Consider the following 18137-nt stretch of genomic DNA (forward strand, 5'->3'; position numbering starts at 1 on the left):
CATTAAGGGGACTGGCAATAAACTAAAAAGCACACATAAAATACCAACTGCATGAAAATTGAATGCAAAATTATTTAACTAGCGTGCGTTAAAGGGACAGTAAAGGTGAAATTAAACGTTTATGATTTAGATTAGTGTCTCTACACCCTTTTAAGTAACCAAATTTAACTGAAAAGTAAAAGAAACAAAGAGTGCTTACTCTATTATATTGAAATTTTGCAAGAAGAATAAATCCTACATTTAATAATATATTAATAAAATATTAGAACAAAAAACTAGTGTGAGGGTATTTAAGCCAAATAGCCGGTGCTATCTTAAGTTCCCACACAGTTTAAAGGAGCATGAAACCCAACATCTTTCTTTCACGATTTAGATAAAGCATACAATTTAAACACCTTTCCAATTTACTTCTATTATCAAATCTGCTTCAATTTCTTGGTATAATTTTTTAAAGGAGCAGCGATTCTCTACTGGGTGCTAGCTGAATACATCTGTGTGAGGTCCCGAATGGCGTTTGCACCCGCTGGATGCACAAGTACTGGATAAACTTTGTTTTCCTTGCACTGTGCTAATATGGAAGTCAGTGAAACCACTTCAAGCTCTAAAACGTTCACATACACTGAACTGGAGGCCACACACACTGCGACCTTGGCTAGGAGTTCTAGAAATTTTCTGAGGATTTTACCATCAGACCTGATAAAGAAAATTTATGAAAAACTTTCCAAAAAACAAGTGGCCTATGAGTTACATTCCACAACTCTGGCTGAATAGCATCGAGTTGAAAGAATACCTAGGTGACTAAGAATGAATGTGCGTCCCGCACTTATGCGTGAAAATACCAAATACTGTGAAATAAATGTGAGCAAATTTTAAATAAGTGCTCAATGGACATTATGGTGTTAACTGTCTACATTGGAGGCAAAGCTCAAAGCCAATATGACAAGTGAGAAAATAGAAAAGCTATTTACTAAACAGAGGAATAGTGTGGGTGATTTACGTACTACAATCCAGGCGCGGAAGACAGAAATTCTTCTGTGATGAGGAGGATTATTCAGCCGACCGTGTATACAGGTGGAAGTTTGACCCCTTGCAGAGAAAGAGAGGCAGAACTTCCGGGTCAAAATGGCGGCTCCCACAGAAAGAGAAGACGCTGGAACGGTACATCAGGTACCTCATCTCCTTTAACGTGGGACTTAGAAGGAGACATCGGCACAGACGTGGAGGACGTTAACACTGGAGACTGTTCCATCGAAAGAGGATCTAGTTATTAATATCTCTGAAACAGGGCTTACTGCTGTGGAACTCAATGTGTTGAATAAGGGTCTGTCCTTTTGTCCTGTAAGTAGATGTGATGTTTTCCAGCTTCAGGTTGATCTGTTTAAATTCTTTAGGGGTCTTAAGTTGAAATCTTTTTTTTTCTAAAAGTAAGGTGATTGGTGTGTCTACACAGTCAGATTTGAAATGACAAACTTTGGGATTGAAAAATAAGAGCAGTGTTATCCCTTTCACTTATGATAAAAGTGTGGACACAAAAGTGCATAAAAATCTATATACACCCCCTGGACACCCCATTGTGGCCAGCACTGGCTCTATTCTATCAAATATTTCTATATATTTGGACCGTATATAAAGGAAATTTGTAATTGAGTCATCTTCCTTTATACAGGAATACAGGAAGCTGGAAAACGTTATGGTACCAGTAAACAAGAGTATTTTGTTTAGTCTATATGTTTCTAGGATCAGTAATGAAAACCCTGATACACTCTGGTAAATTTACATAGACACTCCCATAGACGGGAGAGAAAAAAACTATTAGACATTACTCTTAGGTGTAATTATTTCTTGTTCCAAGATCAGTTTTATTTACAACTACAGGGTATAGCTATGGGATTCCATGTCACCCCCACATACGCCAATATGTTTATGAATAATTTTGAGGTGAATTTTGTCTACCAACATGATCTTTTTTTACAATATGGTGCCAAATGGTGGCGCTATATCGATGACATTTTTAGTGTGGTTGGGCGACATTGGGTCCCTGTATGCCTTTGTTGATTCACTAAATAGAGCTAAACACGGCACTTTACTTTTAATTTGGTACAAAGTGAGGAATGTATTGACTACTTGGGCAGTACTGTGATTATACAGGAAGGGCGCCTAGTGACTGATCTTTATAAAAAGAGAACAGACAGAAATAGCCTATTACATGGGCAGAGTGCACATCCTCCACATTTAAAAAAAAAAATATTTGGCAAGAAGCCAATCAATGCGTGTTAGACGCATAGTCTCAGATGATAGCACGGCCATAAAAAGATTGCAAGAAATGGGTCAATCCTTTATTGATAGAGGATATGATCCTCACGTTACAGATTTGTAATCCAGAAATTGTAGAATTTCAGCAACCCCCTATGTTGGCTTATAGAAAGGCCAGAAATTTCATTAATTAGAGCGGATATTGGCTCTATGAAAGTGAGTAAACAATAAATTATTGGAAAGAAGAATTTAGGTTGTTTTCCATGTTTAAACTGTTCAAATTGTAATAACATGATTAAGGGATCTTCATTTACACATCCTAAAACAGGAAAGACATTTTACATTAAAGGATACTTTACATGTAATATAACCCATGCTATTTACCTAGTTAAATGTCCGTGTGCACGGATTTATAAGGGAGAATCTATCCGCCAGGTATGAGACAGAATTATTGAACATAAATCGAATATTAGAACTAAATGCATGAAATCCCCAGTGGCTGAGCACTTTGCACAGGCAGAACATGGTGTCTCGCAGCTAAAATTCCAAATTATTGACCACATTCCGGTGCCCAGGAGAGGGGGTAATAGAGAAAAAATGTTAAATCAGCGTGAACTATATTGGATTTATAAGTTAGAAGCGAAAGGTCCAGCAGGCATGAATAAAGATTGTGATTTATCTGTTTTTTTGAAAGCTAAACCTGGCATGAAATATGAATATTTTACATTCCAATGTTCTTCACATAGAAGAATAGGTTCTATATATATATATATATATATATATATATATATATATATATATATATATATATATAAATATTTGTTTGGTAAATATATATATCTATACATATATATAGTGCAGTCCTTAAGAGTGCACTCACTTAAACATTAATGCATCCACCGGGGTGTTAATATGTAGAAAATACATAAAAAAACAGATGTCCTAGTGGAGATAGACACAGCACTCACCAGTATTTTTGAGAATAAAACTCTGCCAGTTATGGCTTTTAATTTTTCCTAATAAAAGTGAAGTTTTATTCTCAAAAATACCAGTGAATGCTGTGTCTATCTCCACTAGGACATATATATATATATATATATATATATATATATATATATATACAAAAAAGAAAAAGAGAGAGAATTAAAGCAAAATATGTAAAAAGATGTTCACAACATATGTTGCCTAGGGAGGTGCTAGAAGGGTTAAACAGACTAAAGATAACTGCTAAAATGTTCTAAAAGTAAGAGAAGAAGTGGGTAAGTCGCGCAATTATGGCAGCCAATATAGATATATATGTATATGCTGATATATATATACACTCAATTTATTAGGTACACCTGTTCAATTGCTTGGTAACACAAATTGCTAATCAGCCAATCACATGGCAGCAGCTCAATGCATTTAGGCATCTAGACCTGGTGAAGGCGACTTGCTGAAGTTCAAACCGAGCATCAGAATGGGGAAGAAAGGGGATTTAAGTGACTTTGAACGTGGTATATTTGTTGGTGCCAGACAGCTGGTCTAAATATTTCAAAAGCTGCTGATTTACTGGGATTTTCACACATAACCCATCTCTAGGGTTTACAGAGAATGGTCCAAAAAAGAGAAAATATCCAGTGAGCGGCAGTTGTGTGGACGACAAAGCCTTAAGAGGAGAATGGGCAGAATGGTTTGAGATGATAGAAAGGCAACAGTAACTCAAATAACCACTCGTTACAACCGATGTATGCAGAATACAATATCTGAACGAACAACACATCGGACCTTGAAGCAGATGGGCTACACCAGGTGCCACTCCTATCAGTGAAACTGAGGCTACAATTCGCACAAAAATTGGACAATAGAAGTTTGGAGAAATGTTGCCTGGTCTAATGAGTCTTGATTTCAGCTGCGACATTCAGATGGTAGGGTTAGAATTAGATGTAAACAACATGAAAGCTTGGATCCATCCTGCCTTGTATCAATGCTTCAGGCTGGTGGTGGTAGTGTAATAGTGTGGGGGATATTTTCTTGCCACACTTTGGACCCCTTAGTACCAATTGAGCATTGTTTAAATGCCACGGCCTACCTGAGTATTATTGCTGACCATGTCCATCCCTTTATGACTACAGTGTACCCATCTTCTGATGGCTACTTCCAGCAGGATAATGAACCATGTCACAAATCTCAAATCATCTCAAACTGGTTTCTTCAACATGACAATGAGTTCACTGTACCCCAATGGCCTCCACAGTCACCAGATCTCAATCCAATAAAGCACCTTTGGGATGTGGTGGAATGGGAGATTCGCATTATGGATGTGCAGCCGACAAATCTGCAGCAACTGCGTGATGGTATCATGTCAATATGGACCAAAATCTCTGAGGAATGTTTCCAACACCTTGTTGAATCTATGCCACAAAGAATTAAAGCAGTTACTGCAACTCGGTACTAGCAAGGTTTACCTAATAAAGAGACCAGTGAGTGCATATATTTATGTGTTAATATGTGTATATACACATATTAACACATAAATATATATGTATATAAGGATATACATATACAGTATATTTACTGGGAACACAGTTCCCATACACCACAATGTAAAGGTACTTTTCAGTGCTGTTTTTTTTCTCACACCCCACTCCAACCACCTTTAACCCCAAAATACTGCTTTGTGCAGTTATTTTATTAAAAATAAAGACTTTTTTTCATTAAAGAGGATTATCTGATTTCTGGTTAATATTATATGTGCTAATTCCTACTGCGAGTTCGTGGTAGCAATAACCAGCCACTTGTAATGGCTTATTAACTATCATGCCCCCGCAAACGGGCACAATAATTTAGCGCTTCACATGTAATCTAGCCCTTATTTATTGCCCTTTTAAGAAATTTAAACTTAATTATTTTTTATTTAGTCCCTATGTAATCATGTGGCGAGCTACAAGCAATTATCATATATAAATATTTCAATAGATGTCAACTACTGTGTGTTTATGAGTTATGATAAGATAAAAAGGAAGAAAGAGGTTGATAGAAATGGAGCTAGAGAAGAGTTAAATTCTACTGGTAATTCAGCAATAACATTGCTAGTATCAAAGGTAAGTTAAACAATTAGGCTTAGTTTCCATTGAGGTGGTAACGTTTAGAATCTTGCGGTAACATAAAAAATTCTCCATCGACTGTAAAGAAGAGAAATGTTTTTATCACCAGTTTCCACATTTTACCACCTAAATGGAAACTAGGCGTTGGAATAAAGGACTGAAATGCTTTGCTAAGCTGTGTGTTGCTCTCTGTTCAAAACCCGGGGAGGATTTGCAAATTAGCAGGCTAGCTACAAATTGACAAGCAGCATTAAGGTAATTAGCCCCAAATGTTGAGGACAAGACCAGCTCATCATACTCTTATACAGTGAATTGATCATTGTTTTACATGTAGACTTTTTTTCATTAAAGAGGATTATCTGTAGTGGAAGATACAATATGACAAAACATAGCAATGATTAAAGGACTATTAAATACAGTATAATTTTATAATCAAGAAATGCATAATAAAAGACAATGAAATAACACCTTTTTTCCCGTCAAAAAGTTTTCTTTCATTTCTCTGTCCCTGTAACATGTGACAGCCACCCCTAGTTACTTTTTCACTTGGAGGAATGATGAGCAGAGCAAATTTTAGAGAAACTAGTCAATGCCATAGTTATATGCAATCATGTACCAATATCTACCTGGCAATGTGATACAATGTTACAGCTTTTTATTTTACCATTCCTGACAGAAACATAAGTTATCTTTCACTAATTTCTCTCTCCTACATCTCTATTGTTAAACATTTCATGACTATCATAATTATAAGATTAAAGTAAAGAAAATCTTATTCATCCTGATCCAATCTATGTCATTTTCAGTACATGGTCAGATAAAATGCTTTGGCCCTTAGTCCTACCTGCGTTACATCTTTTAGATGCTGAGTAAATGAGACATTAAAGGGATAGTAAAGTCAAAATTAAACTTTCATGAATCAGAGCATGCAATGTTATACCACTGAACAATTTACTTCTTTTGGCAATTTCCTTTCTTATCTTGGTACCTTTTGTAGATGAGCATACCTAGGTAGACTCAGGATCAGCAATATACTACTGGGAGCTAGCTGGTAATTAGTAGCTGCTCATTTATGCCTCCTGTCATTGGTTCACCGGATGTGTTCAGCTAGCTCCCAGTAGTGCATTGCTGCTCTTGACCCTTCAACAAATAATACCAAGAGCATGAAGCACATTTGATAAGAAATTTTAATTTTGACTTTACTGACCCTTTAATGGTCAAATTGGTTTTGCTTAAAATCCATTTACATTTTTATTGTTTCCTCTCTTGCATACCTGATTTCTATGATTCCTCTTCCTCTTCTGCCTCCTCCTCTACAGCCTCTTCTTCTACCTCTTCTTCCACCTGCTCCTCTTCTTGAGTAGCTTCTACTTCTTCCTCCTGAAAAAAAGAAAATAATGTGTTTAAAGGGACAGTCTACACCAGAATTTGTGTTGTTTAAAAAGATAGATAATCCCTTTATTACCCATTCCCCAGTTTTGCATAACCAACACAGTTATAATAATACACATTTTACCTCTGTAATTACCTTGTGTCTAAGCCTCTGCAGACTGCCCCCTTATTTCAGTTCTTTGGACAGACTTGCATTTTAGCAAATCAGTGCTCACTCCTCGGTACATTCCCGTGAGTGAGCTCAATGTTATCTATATGAAACACATGAACTAATGCCCTCTAGTGGTCAAAATGCATTCAAATTAGAGGCGGCCTTCAAGGTTCAAGAAATTAGCATTTGAACCTCCTAGGTTTAGCTTTCAACTAAGAATACCAAGGGAACAAAGAAAAATTGGTAATAAAAGTAAATTGGAAAGTTGTTTAAAATTACATGCCCTATTTGAATCATGAAAGTTTTTTTAAGACTTGACTGCCCCTTCAATGATTATATCATTTTTCTAAAGAAAAAAAACACAAAGGATAGATTGTAGAAGCTTTGTAATATTCATATATATACATTCTCCTTTTGAACTAACACTATCTGCTGGACTAAAGCCAATGACTGAAACTTCCTGCATGGTTACACTGATAAATCATGACAAAGAGGCCAGAACAAGTTCAGAAATACAGTATGGCCTACATTTACCAAGAAGTGAAAGATAGCAGATCGAAATCTAAAAGATAGCAGATTAAAATCAGATTGACAGCCTCTGCTAGCAGTCGATTGGCTGCCAGCGAGCAGGGGGCAGGCGTATGCTGTCTACTCACAGCAATGACCACCTGACATTTAATAAATGGAGCCCTATATATTTGTAATCAGGAACAAGGATTGAAAATTCTCATGTGCTTGATTTATCAAAGGGTAGGCGGACAAGGTTTGCGGTCATGAACCTCATCTGCCCAGTCTCGCAGCAAACTGTCAACAGTATGCTGCCCACAGTTAATATTGTACAAGCCGCTGCTTGAGCAATGCTGCCCTCTGCTTGTGGGTGGCTAATAGCCCGCAAGAGGGAGCTATCAATCATTCTGGTCTAGATGATAGCATTTCAGGCTCACTCACAAACTTGATAAATGGAGCCCATAGTCAGGAATTGAGTATTTCAACAACTTGAAGTCTATAGACTGGGCTTGGCAATATCTGTAGTCAAGAACAGACCAGGTCAGTAACTTGAGATCTGGAGACAGAACTTGGCAATATCTGTAATTAGGAACATACTAAATGAGCAACCTTGAGGTTTGGAGACTGGATTTGGAAATACTTGTAGTCAGGAATGGACCAGTTCAGCAACTTAAGATTTGGAGACCTGCCAATACTCAAATTCAGGAATGGACCAGTTCAACACTTAAGATCTGAAGATAGAACATGGCAAAACTCATAGTCAGGAATGAACCAGGTAAGCAACCAGATATGCTGCTTTTAATTTGATTAAAACATTTTAGACTTGACAAGTCAGCTACAAAGAAAGTTAATATTTATCAAACCTGGTGAGACCATGAGGACGATTTATTAAGGCGTCAATCTCAAAGCATTTGCGATAGGCTATACGCTCGCCATACATCGCTGGCGTGAATCTACATTCAATGGCCTTTTTTATCAACAAGTCTGTCAAAAACACATGCGTCAAGTCCGACGCGAATAGCATTGGACCGTTGATAAATCTGAACCATCGATGTCACAGAGATGTTCTATTTATACCTGAACAAACAATAAATCTCATCAAAAATATATATTTCTTTGCACAAAGCTTTTATCTTACTTTTTATACTCAATTTTATATGATTCTTAATGCTCGAATATTTGCACATACTTGTGTGTATATATATATGTTTTAGGGCTTACAAATTAGCATATGAGTCTACATAGGTTTAGTTTCAACTAAGAGTACCAAGATAACAAAGCAAATTTGATGATAAAAGTAAATTGGAAAGTTGATTAAAATTCCTATCTGAATAATGAAAGTTTAATTTTGAATAGACTGTCCCTTTAATATCCTACTTCCGCTTCATAAAAGTATTGCAAATTAAAAAATATTTTGCATGTTCATTGTTAACTGTCTGCGACAACAAACAGCATAGAACAACACTTTTTCAGACTCCCATTGATTTCTATGGCATTCGCGGCCTCAGAGGTGGCGGTTTGAACAATAGAATAGACGCAAGCGTACCTGTTGAATGTTTGATAAACTGGTAAGAGGGTCAAATAGAGTCGAATGTGAAGGTGGATGATCAGTATTACGCTTGAATAACGTCAGCATCAATTTGCATCGGATTGATCTTGCGATAGCGTATATTATGTCTAACATTTCAACATTGACGCTGTGTTAATGATGGCTGATCAATTTGGCGTCTAATTTGACACAGAATTCCAGCGCATTCACAGTTGAAGCTTTGTTAAATCGACCCCCAAGTATCATAAAATCGTTCCTAAAAGAAATTCCAACCTTTTCAAAGATATGGATGGTCAAACACATGTGAAAATCACTGGATTTAAAAACATGCATGTTGCAGATGTAACAGGGAGTGCTGTTGCAGCAAATAATATGGTGTGTAATTTTGCACCCCTTATTGTCTGGGCATCTATTCAATAACCTGGTGGGAATGTGTTCTCACTACAAAAACATGGGTTAAATGTTATCTAGTTCTTTGCAAGACAACTCATATGTAACATATAAGGCTCTGACTTATTCACCATCGGCAGGAAGGGGGGAGGACAAGGAGCTGACTGTGAGCTGATATGCAAGGTGGGTTTCAACCCTCACTTCTACCCTAATGGTTAACTCTTTCGTGCCAACTATACAGTGTATAACAGTGTGGTGCCAGGAAATTAAATACCAGTGCATAATTAGTATGAAATTGTTTTTTCACTACATCTTCTTACCAAACCAAACTGTAGACAATCTTGCACATTATAATTCCTAAACCACAAGCCATCTTTCTTATATTCAACATCAACATAATGGTGCTACTGCACTGGAGAGTATGCAGAAGAAGCTGTGTCCTGTTATACAGAAGGCCTAACATCTCACTGCTTCTCTCTTCACTTTAAAAACATGGAAACTACTAGATGAAAGCAGGTATCATACAAGGATTTGGCTGCCAGGGCCAGGCAGTGAAAGGGTTAATAAAGCTAGTCTCTGGAGCAGCCTATTACGCCAAAGCTCCCATCAACCCAGGCTGGGCGAGCAGCACCGCTAGTCACTTTTTATCAGGGTGTTATGCTCCTTTCGTCTGCTGATTGCAGAGCACACTGAGGGCTCTGCAGTAATAGATAGATTGCTCTCCAACACACAAGCTGAAGCACGGATACAGGCAGCATATTGTCAGTTCCATATCTTTTTCAATACCTAGCAAAAGACGCTTATGGCTTGACCAGTATGGATTTGTATTGTTGTACATGTGCAGAGGTGGATTCTTTTTAATCTTGGTGAATGATTAATAAATACTGTGAACACCATACTACTTGTAGCTCACCTAACTGATCTTGCCAAAGTTAATCTCTGTTATCTATTCAAACTTCTCAATTTTGATTAATAATTTTGATACACTATCAATGATAAGTTCATAACATGACATGGTATAGAGTAGACTAACTCTGGGAATTTTAGAATTTCTATTTCTAATAAATAAATTGTTAGTTTCAAATTAAACGCCAGATAATTCTATGTTTCCAGAGTGCAGCTAAAGGACAGATGGCAACAGGTGATTATTTTAATAGGGAAATATGAGTAGTTCTGAACAGCACGTTCAGGAAAGTATGTAAAGTCTAAATATTTGGCACAAATAAATCTAACGAAATTAAAAAAGCAGTTTTCTATAATTATCATCTTGAGAATCTACCTCTCTGTCTGTCTTATCTGCCTGTCTGTCTGTTTGTCTGCCTGTCTATCCATCTCTCCGTTTGTCTATCTATCTATCTATCTATCTAACTTTTATTTATCCATAAACTCCATAGTTGATTTGTATACTTAACTTGCACCCCAGCATTCAGGAAATAAAAATATTATATTGTTTTAAAATGCATATAGTATAACATACAAAAAACTGATTTTAATTAGCTATTTTTCTGACCCTGTTTCGTATCAGGTTGCTTCATATCATTTGATAAGCTTTGCACCAAGCTGTTTTTTTTATACTATATATTATCCCTGACATAATCCAACAATGTCTTTCATGAGTATCATAAAACAAAAATCATGACATCTCAAATAAATGAATCTTTCTTTACAATTGTGGACAACACTGTGATCACTAACAAAATAAATGTAAGTGGGCATTAAAGAAAGCACAAATGAAAAACAATGGCAAGGCTATGCAGGTGCAAGACATTTGTGAACCCTTTGGAATTATCTGGATTTCTGAATTGCTTACACATAAAGGGCTAGATTACGAGTGGAGCACTAACTGTTGGGCGCGAGCAATAAGGGGTATTTTGCGGATCTTTGTGCACATCGGAAGTAGCACGTGTTTTACGAGTTGAAAGTAAATGCAAACGCGTGAGCACAATCACGATTTACACTCTTCAGAGCTTTGGTTAACTGTAACGCTTGACTAAAATGTTGCACAATAAACTTACAAATACATTACACAATACAGTTACATTTATATTAAAATTGTCAGATAAAAATTAATTTAAAAAAATTTGGCATAAAGATATAAGGTCTCAGGTGTATGTATGTACAGTATGTATATATATATATATATATATATATTAATATTATTTTTTTGTATATATGTATTTACAGATATACAGTATATACACATATAAACACATAAATACATATGTATACATAAATAGACATATGTATAAGTGCATTGGAGCCCTTTGCAGTCAAGTAGCTGAGCATATGAAAAATCATATTAATGCAATATAAATTTTTAATAAAGTGTTTAACTGTGTTTGTACTGTAAACATTTCACATTCCAATGTTCCTCACAGTATTCTTAAATACAAAATGCAATCTCCATTCAAATATTTATTTATGACTAAATAGAACATATTCTTCTATGTGAAGAACATTGGAATGTGAAATATTCATTCTTCACATGGGGTTAGCGTACTTGAGTAAACACGATCAGGTTAGCGTGCAAGTAGGATTTTTTGTTCCACTTTTTATGCCTCATTGAGGTTTACGGAGGAATAAGTTAACTCACTTGCGATATTCATAATTTGGCTTTTGCGCAGCCCAAAATGTGGTCTGATCTTCACCTAAGTCACAGTTATAGACAAACACAATCTGACTAAACTAATAACACACAAACAGTTGTACTTTTCAAATTTGTATTGAAGACATTGGGGCTTATTTATCATATGTCTGTCGGACCTGATCCGACAGTGCGGATCAGGCCCGACAGACATCGCTGAATGCGGAGAGCAATACGCTCTCCGTATTCAGCATTGCACCAGCAGCTCACAAAAGCTGCTGGTGCAACGCCGCCCCCTGCAGAAAGCCAGCAGGGGAGTGTCAATCAACCCGATCGTACTCAATCGGGTTGATTTCCGGTGATTCCTGTCTGCCTCATCAGAGCAGGCGGACAGGGTTATGGAGCAGAGGTCTTTAGACCACTGCTTCATAACTGGTGTTTCTGGCGAGTCTGAAGACTCGCCAGAAACACGGGCCCACAAGCTCGTTACGGAGCTTGATAAATGGGCCCCATTGAGTAATCATTCACTGCGCAAGCTGGAAAACGTAAGTGAACCTCTGTGTTAACAACTTCTTCAAATGGTAATTGGATTCAGGTGTTTCAATTGAGGAGATTAAATTGGAATTATGGGTTGCACAGGTGCCCTGCCCTTTAAATAAAGGCACACAAAGACTGATTACAGACAACACTGTTATTTTCAAGAAAGATTGGTTAGTGTACTGTAAGACACATTGAGGCGTATCTATCAAGCTCTGAATGGAGCTTGAAGGGTCATGTTTCTGGCGAGTCTTCAGACTCGCCAGAAACAGCAGTTATAGAGCAGCGGTCTAAAGACCACTGTTCCATAACCCTGTCCGCCTGCTCTGAGCAGGCGGACAGACATCACCGCAATTCAACCCGATCGAGTACGATCGGGTTGATTGACACCTCCCTGCTGGCGGCCGATTGGCCGCAAGTCTGCAGGGGGTGGCGTTGCACCAGCAGCTCTTGTGAACTGCTGGTGCAATGCTGAATATGGAGAGCGTATTGCTCTCCGCATTCAGCGAGGTCTTGCGGACCTGATCCGCACTGTCGGATCAGGTTTGCAAGACCTTTGTTAAATTGGCCTCATTGTCTACAAATTGAGAAAATTCAGGACTGTAGCTATTACACCTAGGAGTGGGCACCCTGCAAATATCACTCCAAGAGCACTCCTGAAAGCAATCCTGAAAGAGATAAGAAAGAACCCAAAGATAACAGACTTATAGAAAACGCTTTAATTTTTTTATAGTCTTTGATCTTGTGACTACTATCAGAAAAACAATGAAGAAGAATGGTGTTCATATAAGGACACCATGGGGGAAACCACTGCAGTCTAAAAAAATCTACAATGCTTCTGGGAAAACGTACTGTTAACAGATGAGACAAAAATTTAATTTTTTGGCAAAAATGAACAAAGCTATGTGCAGAGGAAAAAGGGCACTGCACATCATCATCAAAAACTCATCGCAAACACTAAAATAAAATTATTAACCCCTAATCTGCCACTCCGGACATCGTCGCCACTATAATAAACATATTAACCCCTAAACCGCCGCACTCCCGCATTGTAAACACTAGTTAAATATTATTAACCCCTAATCTGCTGTCCCTTACATCGCCACCACTATACTAAAGTTATTAACCCCTAAACCTAACCCTAAGTCTAACCCTAACACCCCTAACTTTAATATAATTAAAATAAATCTAAATAAAAATTACTATCATTAACTAAATAATTCCAATTTAAAACTAAATACTTACCTGTAAAAAAAAACCTAAGCTAGCTACAATATAACTAATAGTTACATTGTATCTATCTTAGGTTTTATTTTTATTTCACAGTTAAGTATTACAGTTAACTATTTAAATACAGGTAACTATTTACTAACCATCTAGTTAAAATAAATACAAATTTACCTGTAAAATAAAACCTAACCTGTCTTACACTAACACCTAACATTACACTACAATTAAATAAATTACATTAATTAAATACAATTAACTAAATTACAAAAAAAAACAGACACCAAATTACACAAAATAAAAAAGAAATTAATATTTAAACTAATTAGACCTAATCTAATAGCCCTATCAAAATAAAAAAGTCCCCCCAAAATAAAAAAAAAACCTTAGCCTACAATAAACAGCCAAAAGCCCCAAATAAATCAGCTCTTTTACCTGTAAAAAAATAATACAAACAACCCCCCAACAGTAAAACCCACCACCCACACAACCAACCTCCCAAATAAAATCCTATCTAAAAAAACCTAAGTTCCCTTATTGCCCTGAAAAGGGCATTTGTATGGGCATTGCCCTTAAAAGGGTATTTAGGTCTTCTTCCGCCCAAACCCCAAGCTAAAAATAAAACCCAACCAATAAACCCTTAAAAAAAAACTAACACTAACCCCGAAGATCCACTTACAGTTTTTGAAGACCTGACATCCATCCTCATCGAAGCCAGCAGAAGTTTTCATCCAAGTGGGCCGAAGTCTTCATCCAAGCTGGCATAAGTTTTCATCCAGACAGCATCTTCTATCTTCATCCATCCGGCACGGAGCGGCTCCATCTTCAAGACATTTGGCGCGGATCATCCTCTTCAATCGACAGCTCTTCCAGAATGAAGGTTCCTTTAAGGGACGTCATCAAAATGTAGGTGGTGGCGGTGGCAGGGGCGGCAGATTAGGGGTTAATAAGTGTAATGTAGGTGGCGGCGGTGGCAGGGACGGCAGATTAGGGGTTAATAAATGTAGGTAGGTGTTTCGGCGACATTGGGGGCGGCAGATTAGGGGTTAATAAGTGTAATGTAGCCACAACATTGGTGGCGGCAGATTAGGGGTTAATAAGTGTAATGTAGGTGGTGGTGTTGGGGGCGGCAGATTAGGGGTTAATAAATGTAAGTAGGTGTCGGCAACGTTGTTGGCGGCAGATTAGGGGTTAATAAGTGTAATGTAGGTGGCGGTGGTGTCGGGTGGCAGATTAGGGGTTAATAAATGTAGGTAGGTTTCAGCGACATTGGGGCGGCAGATTAGGGGTTAATAGGTATAGGTAGGTAGCGAAGACATTGGGGGTGGCAGATTAGGGGTTAATAAATGTAGGTAGGTGTCGGCGACATTGGGGGCGACAGATTAGGTGTTAATAAGTATAGGTAGGTAGGGACGACATTGGGGGCGGCAGATTAGGGGTTAATAAGTGTAATGTAGGTGGCGGCGGTTGCGGGGACGGCAGGTTAGAGGTTAATAAGTATAATGTAGGTGGCGGCGGTGTCAGGGGCAGCAGATTAGGGGTGTTTAGACTCGGGTTTATGTTAGGGTGTTAGGTGTAAACATAAATTTTATTTCCCCATAGGAATCAATAGGGCTGCGTTACGGAGCTTTACGCTCCTTTATTGCAGGTGTTAGCCTTTTTTTTAGCTGGCTCTCCCCATTGATGTCTATGGGGAAATCGTGCACGAGCACGTAAAACCAGCTCAAAGCAGTGCTGGTATTGGAGTGCGGTATGGAGCTCAATTTTGCTCTACACTCACATATTGCCTGCTAACCCCGGGTTTATGAAAACCTGTAATAGCAGCGCTATAGGGAGGTGAGCGGTGAAAATAACTTGCAAGTTAGCACCGAGCCGCTGTTACCGCAAAACTCGTAATCTTTAGTTAAGTGCACACTCCCACTGGTCATTCGTCAAAGGAATGTATTATGTGTATCCACATTTGCACACTAGTGCTTCTGCAGCAACACTATGTAGTGTTATATGAAATACTCTAGACATGTGCATGGGACAGTTCAGTTAGTCCGAAAGATTTGTTTCAGATTTTTCCAAATTTCATCCACACAGGCATTCAGTTTAGAGAAATATTGGATTCAGATTTCATTGCCGTTTTTTCAAATGGGAACTAACATAGACAATTAATATTAACAAAAACCTTATATTATATGATTTGAACAATTAGAAGAACCTATCTTTCAATGTAAAAATAACATACAACTGGCTGTCCCTAACATCAGTCATTAGTAAAACTATAGCAGAATTGGACAGGGGACGATGAACAAATGAATGTTAAGACCCCCTATACATCATTACAAACAAAGAAGTTTATTAACCAAACAATAGAACTCCTTCCCTTCATTCCTGCACATTTTTTTGGCACCAAACAGCATGAAAGAATGAACAAATCAATGTTGTCAAGCAATTAATCATTTTTTTCGTCTGTTTCGTCCAATAATGTATTCAGCTGTTTGTATATTTATCAACTTGATGAATCTGCAAAACTTGGACGTATTTGCATTTTTCCAAAGCTTGAATGCACACCTCTATAAAATACACTATCCCCTAAAATAATGAGCAACTATACAGTAAAGTGGAATTTGTTCCCACTTAAAGTAATCCAACAGCTTGAAAGGTTCAGTTTCTCAATGGTTCTATTGCCCTGAGCTGTAGAAAAAAAATACAGAATAGTGAGCTGCCTTGAATGCTGCATTATTTCCAGGATAAATACTAAAAATTGCTCACTAGGAGCATATAACATTAATCTGCTATTTTTCAAATTTTAATAAATATCTAACAGCTGTTGTGAATGAATCTTTCATGCTAGGGTTAATTAATATCATTTGTATTACCTTCCCCGTATTTATGCCCACAGTTTGTAAGTAAACTCTCGCTGGTAAATTCCAAAAGTAATTAATATCTTTATGCAGGAAGTCTAGAAAATAGTAATATTCATTTATAAATAAAGTTCCGCGAACTTCCGGTGGGCGGGCCTAAGGGTAAGCAGCAGAAGCAGATAGCTCCGTGCTACTATGTCTCAAATAAGGACTATAAACAGCTTGGAACCTAAAATTTATAACAAATAATTGAGAGGCTGGTAGACCCTGCACCCAGTGATCTTTCCTTGGCAGAAGTTGCTGCCCGGAGTGGGGGACTAGAACTTAATTGGGCCCCACATAGATCGCGGGAGCAAGACAACGCTCCACCACCGGAGACTCACAGAGGACCCTGACCGCATGAGAGCACACCTGGAGCAGGCATAAAAGGCTTCCATAGCCCTGTGAGAAGGGGACTGGAGTGCCGCGCATGCAAGAGACCGGATCGGCCTTTGTTAAGGGCAGAGAGAGGCGGGTGAGAGACCCGGAGTGCCGCAGTCCCAGGAAACTTGCCACCGGTTTCCCCAAGCCTCCACTTCAGCTGTGGGAACCTTTGTAAGACCGGCAGGGCTTGGTGAGAAGATCTTGGAGGAACAGACGCCGACGGAGGGGGCTCGGGGTCCTCTCAGGCAGTGAAATCCCCTTTGGCGCGAAAACCGGCGCCATCTTTGGTGACGGTTAGGTGACATCCACAGAGCCGGGATCGAAGGGTAAGAACTGACTGAGACACACTGCCTTGGGTGCTGGGTGGCTGAGGGAGAGGAACACTCACGATACACGTTGATACCGGGTCTAATGTAATACTCCCAGGCCCCTGACGGTCACCCCCTCTTATTCACCCACACCCTTTTGCAAGGCAGTGGTAAAAACAGTAAGCTGCACTGAATTAAGCATCGGACTGCCACTGAAAGTTTTTTATTGTTGGAACATCCCCTGTTATATCAGACGCTGCTATTCAGCCTTTGCCTTACACGGACATCAGAGATACCCTTATCCCCCTAGTGGAACTACTGGGGCTTTTGCCACACACTATCCAATAAAATACCCCGTGGCTGTCCCTGTACCTAGGGTGGACCCTGTCCGCAACTTCTATACACCTGGGACACTCAGGGCTGCAATCTGGCAGAGCATACACACGGTGATACAGGCCTTACACACACTGAGGCCCTTGCTACAGCACCTTGCCCCGCATACAGTTTTATATCTGCAGGGCCTTTTGACTTGCTTTGCTCTTGGTGCTAGGCTATTGGCATTTGGTGGTTTAGCCCTGCAGGTATTGAAAGGACTATAACTAAGCTGCCACTGAGTGTACTGGATCAGGTATCAAAGACATCCTTACTCTCCCAACAGAATTACGGGAACTACCATCAAGCAACACTTAACAAAATACCTCGTGGCTAGCGCTGAACCCAGGCTGAGCGCTGCTCACTACTTCTTTTGCTCGGTGACAATTGGGACTACCACCTGGCAGAACTTACACACGGTGATCTGTACTACTCAAACTTTGAGGGCTCTTAACTAACCTCACCTACCGGGCGAAAAGACACTCACACCTGGGGCTGGGAGGCCC

The 18137-nt window shown here is 38.7% G+C and overlaps 1 protein-coding gene across 2 annotated transcripts in view; it reads right to left on the bottom strand.

Moving 5' to 3' along the window:
• Positions 1–18137, bottom strand: part of SH3BGR (SH3 domain binding glutamate rich protein) — a 160199-nt gene that overhangs the window by 54901 nt on the left and 87161 nt on the right. For both annotated transcript variants that reach the window (XM_053705919.1, XM_053705918.1), the window contains one exon: positions 6614–6719. In XM_053705919.1, the coding sequence (XP_053561894.1) occupies positions 6621–6719 (99 nt within the window). In that variant the 3' untranslated portion in view covers positions 6614–6620. The remainder of the gene's footprint in view (positions 1–6613; positions 6720–18137) is intronic.

Source organism: Bombina bombina, chromosome 3, assembly GCF_027579735.1.
Source record: "Bombina bombina isolate aBomBom1 chromosome 3, aBomBom1.pri, whole genome shotgun sequence".
Taxonomy (NCBI): Eukaryota; Metazoa; Chordata; class Amphibia; order Anura; family Bombinatoridae; genus Bombina; species Bombina bombina.